This window comes from Lemur catta, chromosome 9 (genome assembly GCF_020740605.2).
Source record: "Lemur catta isolate mLemCat1 chromosome 9, mLemCat1.pri, whole genome shotgun sequence".
NCBI classification, from domain to species: domain Eukaryota; kingdom Metazoa; phylum Chordata; class Mammalia; order Primates; family Lemuridae; genus Lemur; species Lemur catta.
The window spans coordinates 31,668,733-31,685,543 of NC_059136.1; the positions used below are offsets into that span (position 1 = coordinate 31,668,733).

At 47.7% G+C, this 16,811-nt stretch overlaps 2 protein-coding genes across 2 annotated transcripts in view; one reads left to right on the forward strand and one right to left on the reverse strand.

Moving 5' to 3' along the window:
• The window catches only part of TG (thyroglobulin), a 244,685-nt gene that overhangs the window by 34,591 nt on the left and 193,283 nt on the right, over window positions 1–16,811 (reverse strand). The window contains exons 42-43 of the mRNA XM_045561428.1: window positions 3,381–3,545; window positions 2,274–2,441 (exon numbers count right to left, since the gene is read on the reverse strand). Coding sequence (XP_045417384.1) covers window positions 2,274–2,441; window positions 3,381–3,545 — 333 coding nt within the window. The remainder of the gene's footprint in view (window positions 1–2,273; window positions 2,442–3,380; window positions 3,546–16,811) is intronic.
• The window catches only part of SLA (Src like adaptor), a 64,018-nt gene that overhangs the window by 4,333 nt on the left and 42,874 nt on the right, over window positions 1–16,811 (forward strand). The window lies entirely within an intron of this gene.

Below are 16,811 nucleotides of genomic sequence, written 5' to 3' on the forward strand. Positions count from 1 at the left end.
ATATAAAAATAGACCTTTCTGTCTTTTAAAAGTCAGAGATGGCTGGGATAAGTTTTCAGCACATGGTCCAAAGAAGCAGAGCTGTGAGGACACAGTATCTTCTGCATAAAGAGTGCACATCCTCCCTTGCAGGACAATGTTGAACGAGGAGCTGCCCAAAAGGGTCCGGGACCGATGGCCAGCTCACTCCCACCTTGCCCACGCTTCAGAGAACCGGCTCCAGAGTGGAGTGTGTTTAGGGGCAGCAAGAGGATACTAATATTAGGATTTGCGTTTCTTTCTCATACTTTAACATATTTTGCTTGTATAAATGTTTTATAATATAAACAGCCTTATTAGTGCAGGAATATAACAGGTATATAATTTACACTTAAATGATTATGCTATCTCTTAACTGATGAGGGGCTTGACCAAAAACAACTCGAAGACTTCTACTTTAGAGAAGAAAACTCGGGGGCTAGTGGAGGACTGGCATCTTTTCAGCACCTCCTGAATCGTGGTCTGGTCCAAGAATAAAGTTGCAGCCCCTTGGGCTAAGGGCTATATTGTATACTGGTGCTCGGCAGAAAAACGCTGAGCTGGATCCGGTGCAAAAGGTATTTCTCCATGGTCGTGAGTCAACCAGATGGAAGCTAAGAGTGACTAAGCTCTACTCTAGCCCACCCCCTCCAACACACTTACACACGGGGCCCTGGAAAGGACCCTCTGCCACTGCCTACGTGCTACCTCACCTTCCAGATGGGAACCTCCAGAAATCAACCTTATTTGGGCCACACCAGCCCTGCTTCTGCCTCTCTCTCTCCTCACTATACACATACACACACACATATAATATATATATATAAAATATATATACACACAAATAAATGTACATATATAATACATAACATATTATATATGTATAGATAGCAAGACTAGTAATTAATTCATACTATTCTTTCTCACATCTCCACACCTCCTGAGGTAACCAATGTCAATTGCTTGTTGTATATCTTCCCATACCATTATCCTTTCATGTAGAAACACACAAAAATAAACACCTTTTTATATATACAGATACATACATATTGTTTTTTAAAATATAAATGCTATCTTAATTTCACATTCTTCTACATCTTTTTTTTCATTTATCAACATATCACAGGCATCCCTCAGGCCAATAGAGATATATCTAGTTCATTCTTTTTAACATCTGCATAATGCTTAATAGTTTGTGCGTAGCTTAATTTAGTCAACCATTTCCCTGTTAATGGACATTTGAGTTGCTTCCAATTTTTTGCCACAGTAATTAATGCTGTGATAAATACCCTTGTACATATGTCATGTAAAACTAGAGTTTTTATTGCTGTAAAATGGAGTCTCTAAAGTGAGATATATCACCCAAAGGAAATAGAATAATGCAAAGAAATGTAGGACCCTGTTTGGTTGCATTAATGATTTGTTTTTTGAAATTCCAGTAATACTGTCTTATATTCAATAGAGCCAACAGAGAGCCGTGTTGGTACATGTAGGGAGAGTGGATTTTTCCCACATCCAGAGTTGTCCTTTCCCTGTGTGACATGCACACGGGGACCCCACCCCAGATGTGACTACCTAAAGGGCTTTGGCCAAGAGCTGCTTGTCCAGTGGGTGGGGCGGAGGAAAGTGTGCTGAGCCTCTTGCAGGCTTAGCCTCATCCTAGTGAACGGCTCCTGGTCAGAGCAGCAACTGTGTGTTCAGGCAGATAAAAGACCTCACAGCTCACTCCCACTTTGCTGTGCCTCCAGCAAGCTGCACAAAGCTGTGTGGGTGCCAGGTGCATTGTATGAGCTTTCTCGGGTAAGAAACCAACTCGGAAGGCTGGTGTTTGGGTTTCCCTTTCAGGGTCAGGAAAGGGTAACGTTCTCACAAGAGTCCCCGCAACCACCTGCCTCTTAACCTCGGTTCTCAGCAGGACAAGCACGCTTTGTGGCTCAGGGGTGTTAACAGCCCATAACCTGGGTGTTCCGACTTGGAGCCCTGAAGCTGCAGAGCCCCTGGATCAGCTCCAGCTCAATGATTCTACAGTGATTCATTCACAACTGTCATTTGTGAATGTATATGTGTTGCTCATTATCCTGCAAGGGTCTTCTGATTTCTGAACTCCCTCTCCCCCCATTGCCTTTTCCCAAACTCATACAGCCTTTGCACATAGTAGTTTTTCACCAGTTGTTTTGTAAACAAGCAAGTTAGTCAGTGACTCTTGACCAAGTCAGACAGGGCAGCGCAGAGCCGCCAGGCCACGCCCCACCCACCTTCACTGCCTTCGCTCTGTTGATGAGCCCGTCGTCCTGAGAGCTCCCAATGAGCAGATCGACCTTCGCCCGTGGGGATCTCTGCAGCGCTCTGGCTGGAGCCTCTCGGAGGTACTGGCCATCGACCACAGGACCCCAATAGTGGAAAGGGCCACTCACAGCCAGGAGCTGCATCAGAGGCAAAAATGGTACTGGGATAACCAGCGGCATCGCTTTGCTTAATCAGGTCTTAACCACAGTGAACGCCAGTGCTCTTGTCTATCTGGGGCTCTTGGGCAAACAAGAGTAAAATGACCAGAATGACGGGCAGGAGAACACCACACAGCATTGTCGGGGGCTGCAAGGCAAAGCTCACACGCAGTGATGGTGGCCCCAGGGGAGCACCCCAAAGCCTCCCTGCCAAGGTAACCACAGATCCACAGGGAGGAGGGGGTGTGCCTGAGCCTGCAGGTGGGTGGATAAGGCAGGGGAGGCAGGGGATACAGTGCTGGAAGAAGAGGTGTTGGCTCTGACAGGTGAAATTCATCAGCTTCAGTCATGATCAGATTAGCCCAGATTTTGGGGAGTTGAGGATAAGACCCACTCAAGGCTGTGAGTCCCAACTCATTGCTGAGGAGATGGAGCCGTGAGTTGAGATGAAAACACTTATTGCTGCTAGTGTCCCCTTCATTAATGTCAGGGCCAGCCAGAGACCTGGGCCTTGAGCAGGCTTTTTGTAGCTAGAAAGGGAGCACACAGCTGTCCTAAGGGAGTGATGTGGCCCCAGGCTATTGCCCGTCTATGAAGCCATGTGGCATGGGACAGGCCCCTTAACCTCTGCTACTTCATTTTATCCTCCTACTGTCTAAGGTCTGCATCACTATGCCCATGTTATAGATAAGAAACCCGAGCTGCAGAGAGGCCTGCCTCCCTTCAGTGCCCATGCTTGGTCCATCTCGGACTGCTGCCCAGGCACGGCACTGGGGGTCAGGGAATATGCATTCTATCTCCACCTGCCCCTCAACCTGCTGTGTGGCTTGGGTGGGTCACGTCGACTTTCTAGGCCTTGGTTTTCCATTTGTAAAAGACCAGAGAATGCCCCTCCCCAACCTGCACACAAGTGCCCACCTTGGTCTGGGCGTCATTGAGGAGGTTGGCGGGCTTCTGGCGCAGGCAGGACACCACTTCTTGGCTGGACGAGGTGAGACAACCAACCTCCTCTGCCAAAGCAGCTGTCTGCTGCTGGGCCCTCTCTGGACTGATGACGGCGGCCGGTGAGAGCGCAGAGCCTCCCTGGAAGAGAGAGCAGGTCAAGCCTGGATCATCTCCTGCCCCTGCTCAGCCCAGAGACCCCAAGGCCACGTCAGAGCTCACATCCTTCCTCCACACCTGGAGGTCCCAGGGGATGTGCACGTGTGGAGAGGCCAGGCCTGGTCCACAGCATGTCAGCTGCGTGATCTGGAACAGCTGTCCCTCTCCCTAGGCGTCTGCCCACTTGTGCAGTGAGGGCACCAGGCAAGGTGGTCTTCGGTCTTGGCCGTGCAGTGGAAGTGCATGTGGAGGCAAAGAGCCAATGGGTTTTGAACAGGGATAAAGACTAGGAAAGCCCTCTGGGAAGACAACTCTGCAAAGGTGGGACCACATCCCACCACCACCTCCTGGGGGCTCCATAAACAGCAAGCTTTCTTGGCTCAATTAAAATAGAGTTGACTTTAAAATAGATGCCCACCTAGAAGGCAATGAAAACACCGTTACTGTGAGTGTAAATTGTTCCCTCAAAGTCAGTGTAACCTCTGTCAAAATGACAGGCTGCTGGGCACGGCCTTTCTAAGAACGTGCGTAACTGGTGGGAGCCGGGTGCCAGGGAGCCAGTCTCTGCCTGGACCACTGGTGTGATCGGGTCCTCTGCCCGGGTGGGACGGAGGAGCTGGGTAGGGTCTTGGCCAGTGCAGGATTCCAGGGTATTCCTCTGCGGGTCACCCCACCTCAGCTCAGAGACTGGCTGCCCTGACGAATCAGGGACAACACGGGGTGATGGCGGTGGTGGCACTCGTGCCACTGCCGTGACTGGTGCTGCTGTGACTGATGGTGGTCAGAGGAACGACTGTGGATCCGGGGCTTAGATTAAATCAAGAGCGTCCCCAGTTTTAGCTCATCTGATCCTCACGGCAACTGTGTGGGTTAGTTGCTGTTATTGTTCCATTTTACAAACACAGCCATAAAGAAATAGGGGAACGAAGTAACTTGACCAAGGTCAAAGGTCTTGTAAGAGGCAGAGCCAGCCTGTGCTTGCAGACAGCTGGGCTCCAGAGCACGTTCGGCCGCAGGACCCCGGTGGAGAGTGAAGGGCTCTAACTTCTATGATGAACAAGCTGCCTGACCTTGAATCAGTCACTTTGCTGGGCCACAGGCCCCTCGTCTGTAACGAGGGGAAGCTGGGCTTGAGAGTACTGTTACTTATGGACCACCTACCACCACCGGCCAGGTTCCCATCCTACCAGGAACTTGGTCTGCTACGTCTCGTGTAATCTTCACAGCAACAACATGAGGTGGGTACAATTATTGCCTCGCTTCACAGACAAGCCAACTAAGGCTCAGAAAGGAAAGAGAGAATTCTCATTTATCAAGTTCCTAATATGTACCAGGACCTAGGAGCTTAACAACAACAACAAAAAATAATAATGACAACTAACATTTATTGAGTACTCACTAAGTTTTGGGCCCATAGTCCTGAGCACTCAGCACATATTAACTCTTTAAATCTCCACAACCCTAGGATGTAGCTGTCCTTTACCTCCTTATCTTAAAGAGGAAGAAATTGAGGCACAGAGAGGTTCAATCTCTTTCCCAAGGTCACACAGCTGGTGAGTGTCAGAGCCGGGACTCTGTATATGGGATTGAGTTTTTATATCGGGAACAAGGTGGTGCATCCTTGAGCTGAACTGGTTGCTCTTACTCTGCTGTAAGACAGCGCTGGCCTGGCCGACTCCACGGGGTATCTTTGTCTCAATTCTAGGCCCTACCCTGAGCTAACTAAATCGGAACCTAAAAATACCAGACATGCGGAGCTGTTTCCCCGGACACAACACTGGTGTACTGGAGTCGTGCTGCTGTCCCTGGGCCCTGACAGGACCTGCAACCCAGACGTGAGGTACCCACGCCTGCCCCTGTCACTGGGGCCGCGACCCGCTGTGTGAAAGAGACAATAGATGCCCAGATGGGAGGAGACCCACTCTCCCAGGGGCCCGGCTGGGAGGCTGAGGGACACTGGACACACATCCTGGCACACGGGATGCTGTTAAGCACTGCTCGTGGAAGGTGCCGGCGGGCTTTGCGCTTCAGAGTCAGGATGGAAGCCTCACGGGCAAAGCGTGGGTGTCGCAGTGAGAATGGGCTGTGCTGTGGGCAGGCCTGAGAGCGGGGGCGGCACAGCGTGGACAGAAGCCCGAAGGCCACTGGGGAGGACCAGGACGGGGACCCCAAATCCAAGATGCTAAATGTAGTCAGAGGCAGCTAAAGGCAGCATAGGGAGAAGCTCTCAGCCCCCAGACCTGGCTTCCAACTCCACAGGGACAACTTCAGAGAGTCAATTAACACCTTTTCCTCCTCGGCAACTTGGACACAGTGGGGCTCCCCTGGGAGTGAGACACCTAATAATCACAGGCCACCCTGGGGGCAGCTTTCTCTGTGCCAGGCCTCTTCTCAGCATTGCACAGATATTAACTTACCTAAGCCTCCAACCACCCTGCAGGGCAGATGATGCCATCGTCCCACTTTACAGATGAGGCACAGAGGAGAATGGTTTGTCCAAGATCACAGGGCTCGGAAGAGGCAGAGCCAGGGTCTGAATCCGGTGACCAAGCGCTCAGCCACCATGAAGTGGATCTTTCATACACTTGGCAGGTTCTTGATGAAAGGTGGTGGCACTATCACTACTATTATCTCTGTTTAGCTGTCAGGCCCACGGAGGGACCATATGGCCAGAGTCAGGGGCAAGGTTGGGCAGTCGGAAGCTTGGCCATGGGAGAGGAAAGCACATGGGTGTGGAGCTGGGGTATCCTAGACACAGCCACTGTGTGACCTGGTGTCCAAGGAGCCCTTTCCAAAGGCTCTGAGCTGCTTAGAGCAGGCCCCGTAGCCTGGTCCACAGAGCCCGCACTGGGCTGGGTGGACTGCACGGTTTTCTGTCCTTAACGCACTCGGATCAACTCAGAGTCTCCTGGTACTGACTGGGTCGCTGCCAGTTGCACAAAGTAAGGCTTCTGAGCTGTGCGATCACCAGCCCATGGCTCACTCTGAGCTCCAGTGTCTATAAAAGAGGGAGAATCCCAACCCCCAGGCTCCTCTGAGAATAAGCAGCAAAAGCGTGAAATACCTAGCCTGTCTGTGGCCTGACATGCAGTGACGGGGCAACGTGCAGGGGCCAGATGATTTAGTGCTGTCGTTGGGTTCCTGTGCCCTCTGGCTTATTTTTTCCAGCAGTGAGGGGGGGAAGCTTTTCTGAGAACCACCGGATGTATTTTTTCTTAGCAGAAAACACACACATACACACACACTTGAGATACCCAAGGTCAAAGCCCCGTGTTCTGAACAGCCAACTGTAGGACTGCCAGGGTGGGACGTGAACTTTAATATGGGTCCCTGATGTTTTCAACATTTTCTTCAGCTATAAAAAGCCTGTGTTCTTGACACGGTGAGGAAGTGGTTAAAGGCGTGGGTGACACTGATATTGCAGGGTGGCTTATACTTTCCTCTCTCTTAAAGTATTTCGTTGCAATCGATCTTTCTGAAAGAAGCCTCTTTCCCCATGGAAAATCAGTGGTTAAGCAGACCAACGGCTGGCCCAGCCCTCACTTGAAAGCACTGATTACAGATAAGGAACTGGGTGGGGGCAAGTGCTGTGCAGAGTCCTGCAGAGGGCAGGGGCTCGAGGCAGAAGGACTGGTTCAGCCCCAGCTCTGTGACTCCCCGATGAAGTGAGCCTGGGCATGTGACCCTCTGTGAATGGCAACAATAATCCACACTGTACAGGGTCATCGCAAGGGTGCACAAGGCCTCGCAGATGAAGACGGCAGGATCCTCGGTGTAGCGAGAGTGGTGGCTGCACTGCTGTTAGCGCAGCGCGTCTCACGGGACCCCGTGGGGTTTGGCAGGATCGGGCCTCCTCAGTCCGCCCAGTCATGCCAGCAGGGCCGCGGCCCTGGGCGCCAGCATTATCTAAATCTGACCTAGCTATTAAGTGGCAATGAGTTTCCGCTAGTGGTTGTTTTTTTAACTTTAAAAATAGTGCAGGCCAAAACCACAATTGCTGATCACTGCTTCTTCATCCTAGAGCTCTGAACACGGTAAGGAGCCTTGACCTCAGTTAGCCACTGCAGTCAGCCCGGAGCCGAGGACTGTGCCTAGCCAAGGGTCACAGACACGGTCACAGACGGGGACACACACAGTCACGGAGAGCCAGACACACAGACACACAGAAACACACGCAGTCACAGAGACACATACACGCATACATGCACACACCCAGAGAAACCCAGACTCACACAGAGTCATCTCAACTTTAGAGGTGACAAAACTCCAGGGCTGAGGCGAAGACACTTGCCCACTATTCATGATTTAGTTCCTGCCACACCACTATGAAGTTAGGATCAGGCAGAGAAGACTATGTCTTTTTAGGGAGAAATTCTCTGCTGAACAGAACCTGAATCCAGAGGTTCCAACTCCCCACTCAGGGATTCTCTTCACTTCTTCTGGGAGAAATCAGACGTGTGACTCCCAAGCCCTGACCAGACCACTGGGCTCTAGAAACGTAAGCACCTCTAGCTGGTTTACCGGATGTGCCAAAATCCATTACCAAGTACCAACATCTGAGAGTTGGCAACCCTGTATTTATTTTGAGTCTGTTTTATTCCAGGCAAAATGGGTCACAAAGAAGAAGAAGTCCCAAGCTCCAGCTAGGTAGATGCTTTTTGAAAATGCAGACTGTGTCCAGCAAGACACACATACCAGTGACCTCAAAATGAGGCTCTCTATTCTCAGGGTCAGGAGAGAGTCAAGAGCCCTTGTGCTTTGGGAACTCAGAGGAGCGAGGGATTTCTGGGCATGAGGACGGCCCAGAGGAAGTGCAGAGCAGCAGTAGGACTTGAGTGGACTCGGATGGGAGGAAATGAATGGGAAGAAGAATCGAGTGGGTGACCCCTCCTGGAGGAGTGGGCAGGGACAACAGGGAGTCAGAGATCCGGTTACTCAAAGGAGCTGTAGGTAGGAGCTGGGTCCTATGTGTCCCAGCATCCCCAGAACAGGGCCTGGAACACAAAAAATTATGTGTCGTGTGAGTGAGCAAATGACTGTGTGAGTGAGGGTGTGAAAGGATGAATGGATGGACCAATGACTGCTCCTGAATGAAGAGAGAAATTGCATAGAGGGTGGTGAGGAGTAGAGTTTAGAGGATGTTAAACCCCAGACTAAGCAAGAGATGCGATTTAAATGGTGCTGACGCTGGGAAGCAGGCGGGTGTCCTACAGGCAATGGGAGTCAGGAATAGCTTTGAACAGGGTATTACGAGAAGTATTTGGGACAGGCACTGGGTCGTTTGTCTTTGCATCCTCAGTGCTGAAGTTGGTTCATAGCACTCAGTAGGCCCTCAGTAAGGACTGAGCATTGATGCCTCCTGAATATGAGCTCCTGTTGGCAGGAGTTGTGGGGACATTATTCCTTTACCCCAGAGTTCTGTGCAAAGCTCGGTGCACAGTGGGCTTTAGGAACTATGTGTGGAACGGAACTGAACTGGAGTGAATTACGGGAACAGTGACTCGACCAGGTAAGTGTGGGATGAATGAGCCAGGGAGGACAGCGTCTGGGGCAGGGAGTCCAGCAGTGACTTGTGTGATCTAAGGATAAAGGGAGAAGGGCATGAGCCACAGCACCACGTCCCTGCCCCACACTAATCCTCTCCTGGGAATGTGTCCAAGCCTGAAGCACCGTGGACCAGTTGAACTGGGGCATGCTACTGAGTGGCCAGGACAGCTCAAAGAGAGAACTCTGGAAACTAAAGACAGACTTTTTTCTTCAACTGCCAAACATCCAAGTTCATATTCATATTCTCTTGAGTGTTTTCTACACTGAAGTCATCTTTTCTTGACCCCGAAAAGCTTGAGTTTTACTCTAATTTGTTGCACTTCAGTTTTGGCAAAACTTCCAGCAGAGAAATGATAATTAACACAACTTTCATCTTGAAACCCTAGTCTTAGGGCATAAGAGTCTACTTTCCTTTCTTCTTCTTAGGAATCAGCCGTTCTTGGCTTTACCCGGTGAAAGCCCACAGAACTTGGAGGAGAAAGGCAATAGTGCAGCTTAGGCCTTGCTCCATGACTGTCAAATATCAGAATGAGGTTTCCCTCTTGCCTTCTTAAAAGGCATTAGCATAGTGTGCGGGGACTAGTCCTGACCTAGGAGAGTATCTGGCATGGAAGATTTGAAGGATGCGTACTGAAAACTACTCTTTTATGTATGTAAATGTGTGCTTGTGTGTGTGTGTGTGTGTTTACTTAAAGAGAAGCAGAAAATAATTAGACATTTATTAGGAACCTTTAAGAGCCAGGTCATTTATTCACATTTTCTCCTGTGATCCCCACAAGAACCCTCTAGGAATTATTATCCTCATTTTACAGATGCAGAGACTAAGGCCCAGAGTAAGTAGGGTAATTTGTCCAAGGTCTTGGAACTGATCAGTATCAGAGCCAGGATTATGAAGCTTTTGCTGCGTCCTCTACACAGTACCACCTACCACCGAAAACAGCAACCACGAAACACACCACAGACCCTTATTTTCCACGCCCCCATGAGTGGCTGGCAGATGGTAACTCATTACCAAAGTCCTTGCAGGCTGGCCAGGACAGTGGTGGGGAGGGGAATCTGGCTTCTCCCACGGCAGGAGTGCCCAGTGGAAGGCAGTGTCCCATAAGGGCTCAAAAGGTGACTTTTCGTGTCTGTAAACTAGAAAGGCCTCCCTGACACAAAGCAGAATCCATGCCAGGCCACTTCGATATGCATTTACAACTGCACTGCGTTCTGCTTAAGACAGAGCTCTCACTTATATCATCTCATGTAAATACCCACCACCATCCTAGCAAGTAGGAAGAACCAGTACTACTTAAAACACAAATACACTGCTTATTTAATCCTTCTTTTGTGCATGCCCCACTTCATTCCAAGAAGAATTTGGGTAAACTCAGGAAAGAGTGGTTAATACATTTAAGAACTTGCTAACTCCAGGTGAAACAGGTTAAGACCCGCGTTTTCTGACCCCAAAGTGGCTTCCCACGCATCCATGCCACCTGGTGGAGGTCAAGTGAGAGTCTTGGGCGTCCTGGCCCCACCGCACCTCCCCACCAGGTTCCTCTGGACAGTCTGACTGGACCACTCCCAGAGCCCTCGAGCAATTCAAGGTGAGGGAATGATGAGGGCATTCTATTGGCTTTTTTTTTATTTTAGCTTATTATGGGGGTACAAAAGTTCAGGTTATATATATTGCCCATGTCCCGCCCATCCCCCCGAGTCTGAGCTTCAAGCGTGTCCATTCCCCAGACAGTGCGCCTGGCACTCACCATGTAGTCATACCTCCATCCCCTCCCCCCACCCCTCACCTCCCTGAGTCAGCACCTTCAAGCATGACCATTGGCTTTTTATACTTTTCAGAATATTATAACTTTTCTCCCATGAATTAATATTAAATTTTTAATTAGGAAAAATTTAAATTACACTTAAAAGATGAACTCCACACTAAAATACCACTGATTCATGTCAAGAGGAAAGCAGTCATTATCGCTTACCATGTAAGCGGATCAGAGGATAAGCGGCATGGCCAAGTCTATTGAGGGACACTTTACAGGGAAAATGAGAGATGCGGCAGAAGTGAGAGCCCCGAGAGGGGAAGGAGGTGGTGCTGGCTGAGAGGAGAGGTCCCAACAAGCTGTCTTCACAGACTGGCCCATGTGCAATCCCCATTGCCCTACATCCACAGGCATTACCTTAGTTTAGTTAAAAGTAAAACCTTTCACAATTTTTAAAGCAAAAATAGTAATACAAAAATCTAAGGTAGAAAATACAGGTGAGCAAAACAAAGAAAATTAAAATTACACATAATCTTCCCAAAGAGAACCACTTTTAAATATTGTTAGCCTCCAGCATGTCTCTTCCATATGAGTGTGTGTGTATGTAGATATATTTATGTGTGTGTGTATATATATATTTATTTACATATTTATAAGTAGGAAATAAAAAGAGCATATTGTTTTTTAACCTTTTTCACCTAATAGTCCATCGTGAATATCATTCTGTGCTGTTACCTATTCATTCACAAGATTGTTTTTAATGCCAGCACGCTACTTAAATTTAGGTATTTAGGCTATTAGAGCGAGAGTCAGAGAGAAGTTAGGAGTGCCTGCAGGCCATGAAGTATGATCACCCTGATCCCAGCTCTGATCCGTGGCTATCTGATTTGGGACTTTCTTCCTCTGTAAGAAGGACTGTAATAGTTTGATAGCTTCCCATAGCACATACTGACGAAATGGGAAGGTTTTCACATAACAGTATAGTGAAATTACAAGTTGTAACCTTTTAATAAATGATAGCTATTATTGTTTCCAGTTTTATGATGTTACAGACAACACTGTAATGTACATCTTTATAGCTAAATCTATTCACATATCCATGATTTCCTTATACAAAGGAATTTTTCGGTCAAAAAGTATAATTCTTTTCTGAAAGATAATAAAAATTTATTGAATGGACTGTTTACATAACATTTTAGTGGTTTCCCATTAAATAGATATCATGTGAAAATTTTTATTAAAGGAGAATTTTTATATCTCATATATGATGAACATTTATGTAATATTTTAAGCCATGTTTCTTGGCATCTATAGCTAACTTTTTAAAAACGGTGTTACTGAGATATAATTCACACATCATATAATTCAATCGTCCTTAGTTATATTCACAGAGTTGTGCAACCATCACAATCTAATTTTAGAACATTTTCATTATCCCATGAAGAAACGCTGTGCCCATTAGCAGGCATTCCCATTTTCAACCCTCACTGCCAGCCCCAGGCAATCACTAATCTACTTTCTGTCTCTATAGATTTGCCTATTTTGGACACTTCATATAAATGGAATCATATAATACGTGGCCTTTTGTGCCTGGCTTCTTTCACTTCAACCATGTTATAGAGTGCAGTAGCACTTCATTCCTCTTTACTGATGAATTACCGTCCGTTATATAAATAAACCATATTTTGCTTATCTATTCATCTGCTGATGAGTGTTTGGGTTGTTTCTATTTTTTGACAATTACAAATGATGCTGCTATGAAAGTTCATGTTCAAATCCTTGTATGGATGTATGTCTTCATTTCTCTTGGATGTATACCTAGGAGTGGAACTGCTAGATCATATGGCAACTCTATGCGTAATCTTTTGAAAAGTTGCCGAACTGTTTTCCAAAGTGGCTGAATTATTTTATATTCCCACCAGCAATGCATGAATGTTCCTATTTCTTCACATCTTCAGCAATACTTGTTATCATCTGTTTTGGTTTTATTATTATTATTATTATTATTATTATTATAGCTGTTCTAGTAGGTGTGAGGTGGTATCTTATTGTGGTTTTGATTTGCATTTCCCTAATGACTAATGATGTCGAGAATCTTTTCATGTGCTTGTGGGCCGATTTGTACATTTCTTATTTGGAGAAACATCCATTCAGCTCCTTTGTACATTTTTTAAATTGAGTTATTTGCCTTTTTGTTATTGAGTTGTTAGTGTTCTTTATATTTTCTTGATACAAGTCCCTTATCAGATACATGATTTGCAAATATTTTCTCCCATTCTGCAGGTTGTCTTCACTTTCTTGATGAATCTTTTGTAGCACAGAAGTTTTTAATTTTGATGAAGTCCAATGTATCTATTTTTTCTTTTGCTGCTTGGGCTTTTGTTGTCATACCTAAGAAACCCTTGTCTAACCCAAGGTCCAGGAGTCCCACCTTGAATTCTACAGATATTTATGGTTTTAAACGTTTTTTAAACAATATACTGCCAACTGCCTTTCAGAAAGATTGTACTCTGGTGTATTTTTATATTTGCAAACTTAAATTGCCTAACACTGTGTCTACACATAGAGGAAAGAGAAAGAAGGTACCAGAAAGCAGCGTTCTAAGCACTTTACATGCTTACATGCTGTTCTCAATTTGTGCTCACTAAACTTCTGAAGCAGGGAGAGATGACTGTGCCCCTTTTACTCAAGAGTTACAGAGGCTCAGAGAAGATAAGGTACTTGCCCCAAATAACCCACTGCTGGGGAGTTTGATTCAGGTTATGTGTGTCCAAACCCACCATATTACCAGCCTCCATATGCCAAGCAGAATCTGCACCCAGCCTCCCTTCTCCAGACAGCTTTGGAAAACATGGCTGTGCATGTGGTTAAGCTGTGTCATTGCCCCCTTGCCCACGGAGGCAGGGTGTGCAGGCCTTGCCCAGACACCCGGGGGGTGGGGAGCCTTCAAAGGGGTCCCTCCCAGGAACTTCTTCAGCTTGGAATTGGAGAGAACCGGGCCTTGGCTTTGCCCCTTTAGCTCAGAGCATGCACCTGTCATGTTTCCCTCCAGGTCTTGCAGACTTGACAAAATGCCTTTTTCCATCTGTCACAAACATGAAGTCTAATTGCCTCCATCACCTTCTGGCTGTCAGAAGCCATTTAAATGCTTGGCACTTGAAAATTACTGATTTCCCAGGCAAAGGTGTCACACATTAAAAGTGACACCATGAGTGATAGCCGAGGTGATGGCTGCCTTCTTCTTTCAAAGGGAATTTAAATGCAAGCTCCTGAGGCCGCCCCCCCACCCCCTTCTCAATGAGCACTTCATACATACACATGGGCATATGTTTCCTTTTAAAAATAATTCCATGATTATAACTTGTAAAAGAGCCTCACTGTTTCCTTCTAGTCATTTACTCCCGTAGCTTTGTTCCAGGGACCCGGTGGCCCAGGAGGACGGCTGGTCAGCCGGGCCTGTCCGGGGGAGGCAAAGTCTCCCTCCCTGTTTCCCTTCCAGGCACCCCAGACTGCCTCCCTCTCTCCATGTCCTTCCTCCTGTAGTTTCTTCCTCCCTCCATCCTTCCTCCAGTAAACGCCGTTGGCCAGCTCCCGACCTGTAGAAAGGACTCACCGTCCTGTGTGCGGAACGTTCTCAGATGCTGGTGGGTAGGGACAGCCGGGTGGGCACAGGAGAGGAAACGGCATAGAAGGTGCCGGGGGGTCTGGGGTGACCACTGCAGAAAGCGCAGGGGCCGAGAACACAGGTGGGAAGCCACCCAGAGCAGGGGGCCATCTGAGAAGGAGGTGACTAAAGGCTGGACGGGGAGGCTGGCGCTGGCCCTTTGCGTGTTACCACGTTGTTACCCCTTTAATTCCAAACTGAAGAACTGTCTGGGAGGGACCCCTTGGAGGGCTCCCCCACGGGTGTCTGGGCAAGGCCTCCACACCCTGCCTCCGTGTGTATGTAGAAAGGGGTGAGTGAGAAGCCACTGGGGGAGTTCAGTGGGGGGGACTGAATCAAGTTTGAAACTCAAGAAGCTCGCAATGGCCACAGTGGCCGGGGGAAGGGACAGGGGCAGGCGAGGTTACGGGAGAGAGGAGCCTGCACTGTCAGTGGACATCTAGGATGCTGACCCAACGTCCTGACCAGCAAGAAGGCTGCGGACACTCCCTCTGGGGTTCCTGAGGGCAAACTGTTTATCCACCAGCTGAATCAGAATCCTTGGCCCTGCCTGCCTTGGCGTCTGTCTCTTCCAGCCTGGGGCCTCACACCCCAATGCCCCTGACGTGGTCTGGTATGTTCAGATGGGTTCAGCATTCTCACTGTAGCACTTGTTTCCTTCCTTATCTTGAATTCTGAGCCAGCCCCTGGCCTGGAATGAGGACAGCCCTGACAGCCCCTGGGCTCATAATTCAAGCAGATTCTTACCTCAAACTTTGCTCGTGGCGGCGGCGGGGGGGGGGGGGGAAGGGGGGGTCTCTTGCTACCTTTTTGATGCATCTCTATGAACTAACTGGGTATGTATCTGAATCCCTGTGTCTGCTTAGCCCCTGGAGTTCATTCCACATCATTTCCAACATTATCCCCTTCAAATGTGTCAAATGAAAATAAGTATACATTATTATTATTTTAAAGAGATGTAGGAAAAATGGACAGAGCATGACCTTTTGGATTAGAGAAAACTTACTGAATCCTGAACTGACAACATGGCAATTGGCTTCATTTTCTGGGTGTCAGTTTTATCATCTGTAAAATGGGTATGCGATAACACAGTGTGGCACCAAGAGCAAGGCCATGGTGTCCATCAGCCCAAGCTCAAGTCCAGCACCCCCTCTAACCAGCTGTGAGTTCTTAGGAAAGCTACTTAAAGTCCCGGTGTCTCAGTTGCCTCAAATGTAAAATTAGGGTAAGAAGAATACCTCACTTATTGTTGAGATGAATTGATAAGATAACATGTAAAGCACTTGTATGTGTCAAATTTCCAACAAATAGTAGTAGCAGTTCTTAAAATAACAATTCATATTTCAAAGAGTTCTTGTGAAAATTAAATGAAATAATGGATGTGAAAAATACTTTACAACTTGTAAAGCACTATATAAATGTCAGTTATTATTGTTTATAATATCATTGCTACTCAAACTAAAATAAAAAATAATGAAATAGTCTTCAGCCTAACAAAAGGCTTTTGGGGTTGGGACTTTGTTTTGGCTGAGGACATTGCTATGGCAACTAGGCCTCCCTATCCCAGGCTCTCCCTCCACGGCTGCCCCACGCGGCGAGGTGTAATTAGATGTGGCTCAGTGGGCACTGAAATAGATGCTGACGGGTAATTTCACACCCATCCGGTCGGTTAGAACTGGATGGCATCATTTTAAATTACATCACGGCCCGTTTTGAGCTTGCTCTCTTCTTTTGATAACAGCAACATAATCTTGTCATTAGAAAAAAGTGTATGTCACAGAAGCATTAAGGCATCACAGAATGAGAGTGTTAGAGGGGACTTTAATAAAAGCCATCATAATTCTGTGACAGACCTGAGAGGTGACTGAGCAGGTTTTGCTGGTGCTATTGTGTCTGAGACGAAGACACCAGGGCAGGGCAGTTAAGAGGCCCGACTCTGGAGGCTAATCGCAAAGGCCTTATCACTAAGCGTCCAGCCGCTGTTTCCACATTCCCTGGGACACAGCCGGCTCTGCCGCAGCGAGCTAGTCTATTATCAGCATAATTCCATAAGCGTCTGGGAGCTCCTCCTATGTGCCTCATGCTACAGGGAATCCAGAATGATTAAGGCCTCAAGGAAGTTTGCACTCTACGAGGAGGGGAGTTTTCTTTTTTTAACTTGCTCCCTTAGTCTCCACTCTCCATTCTCTGTCCTTCCTTCCCTTCCTTCCTTCCAGTGGGTATTCGCTGGTTGCTCGGCCCTGCCAAGTGCCAGTGCTAGCTGTCACTCGCTGGCAAAACAGA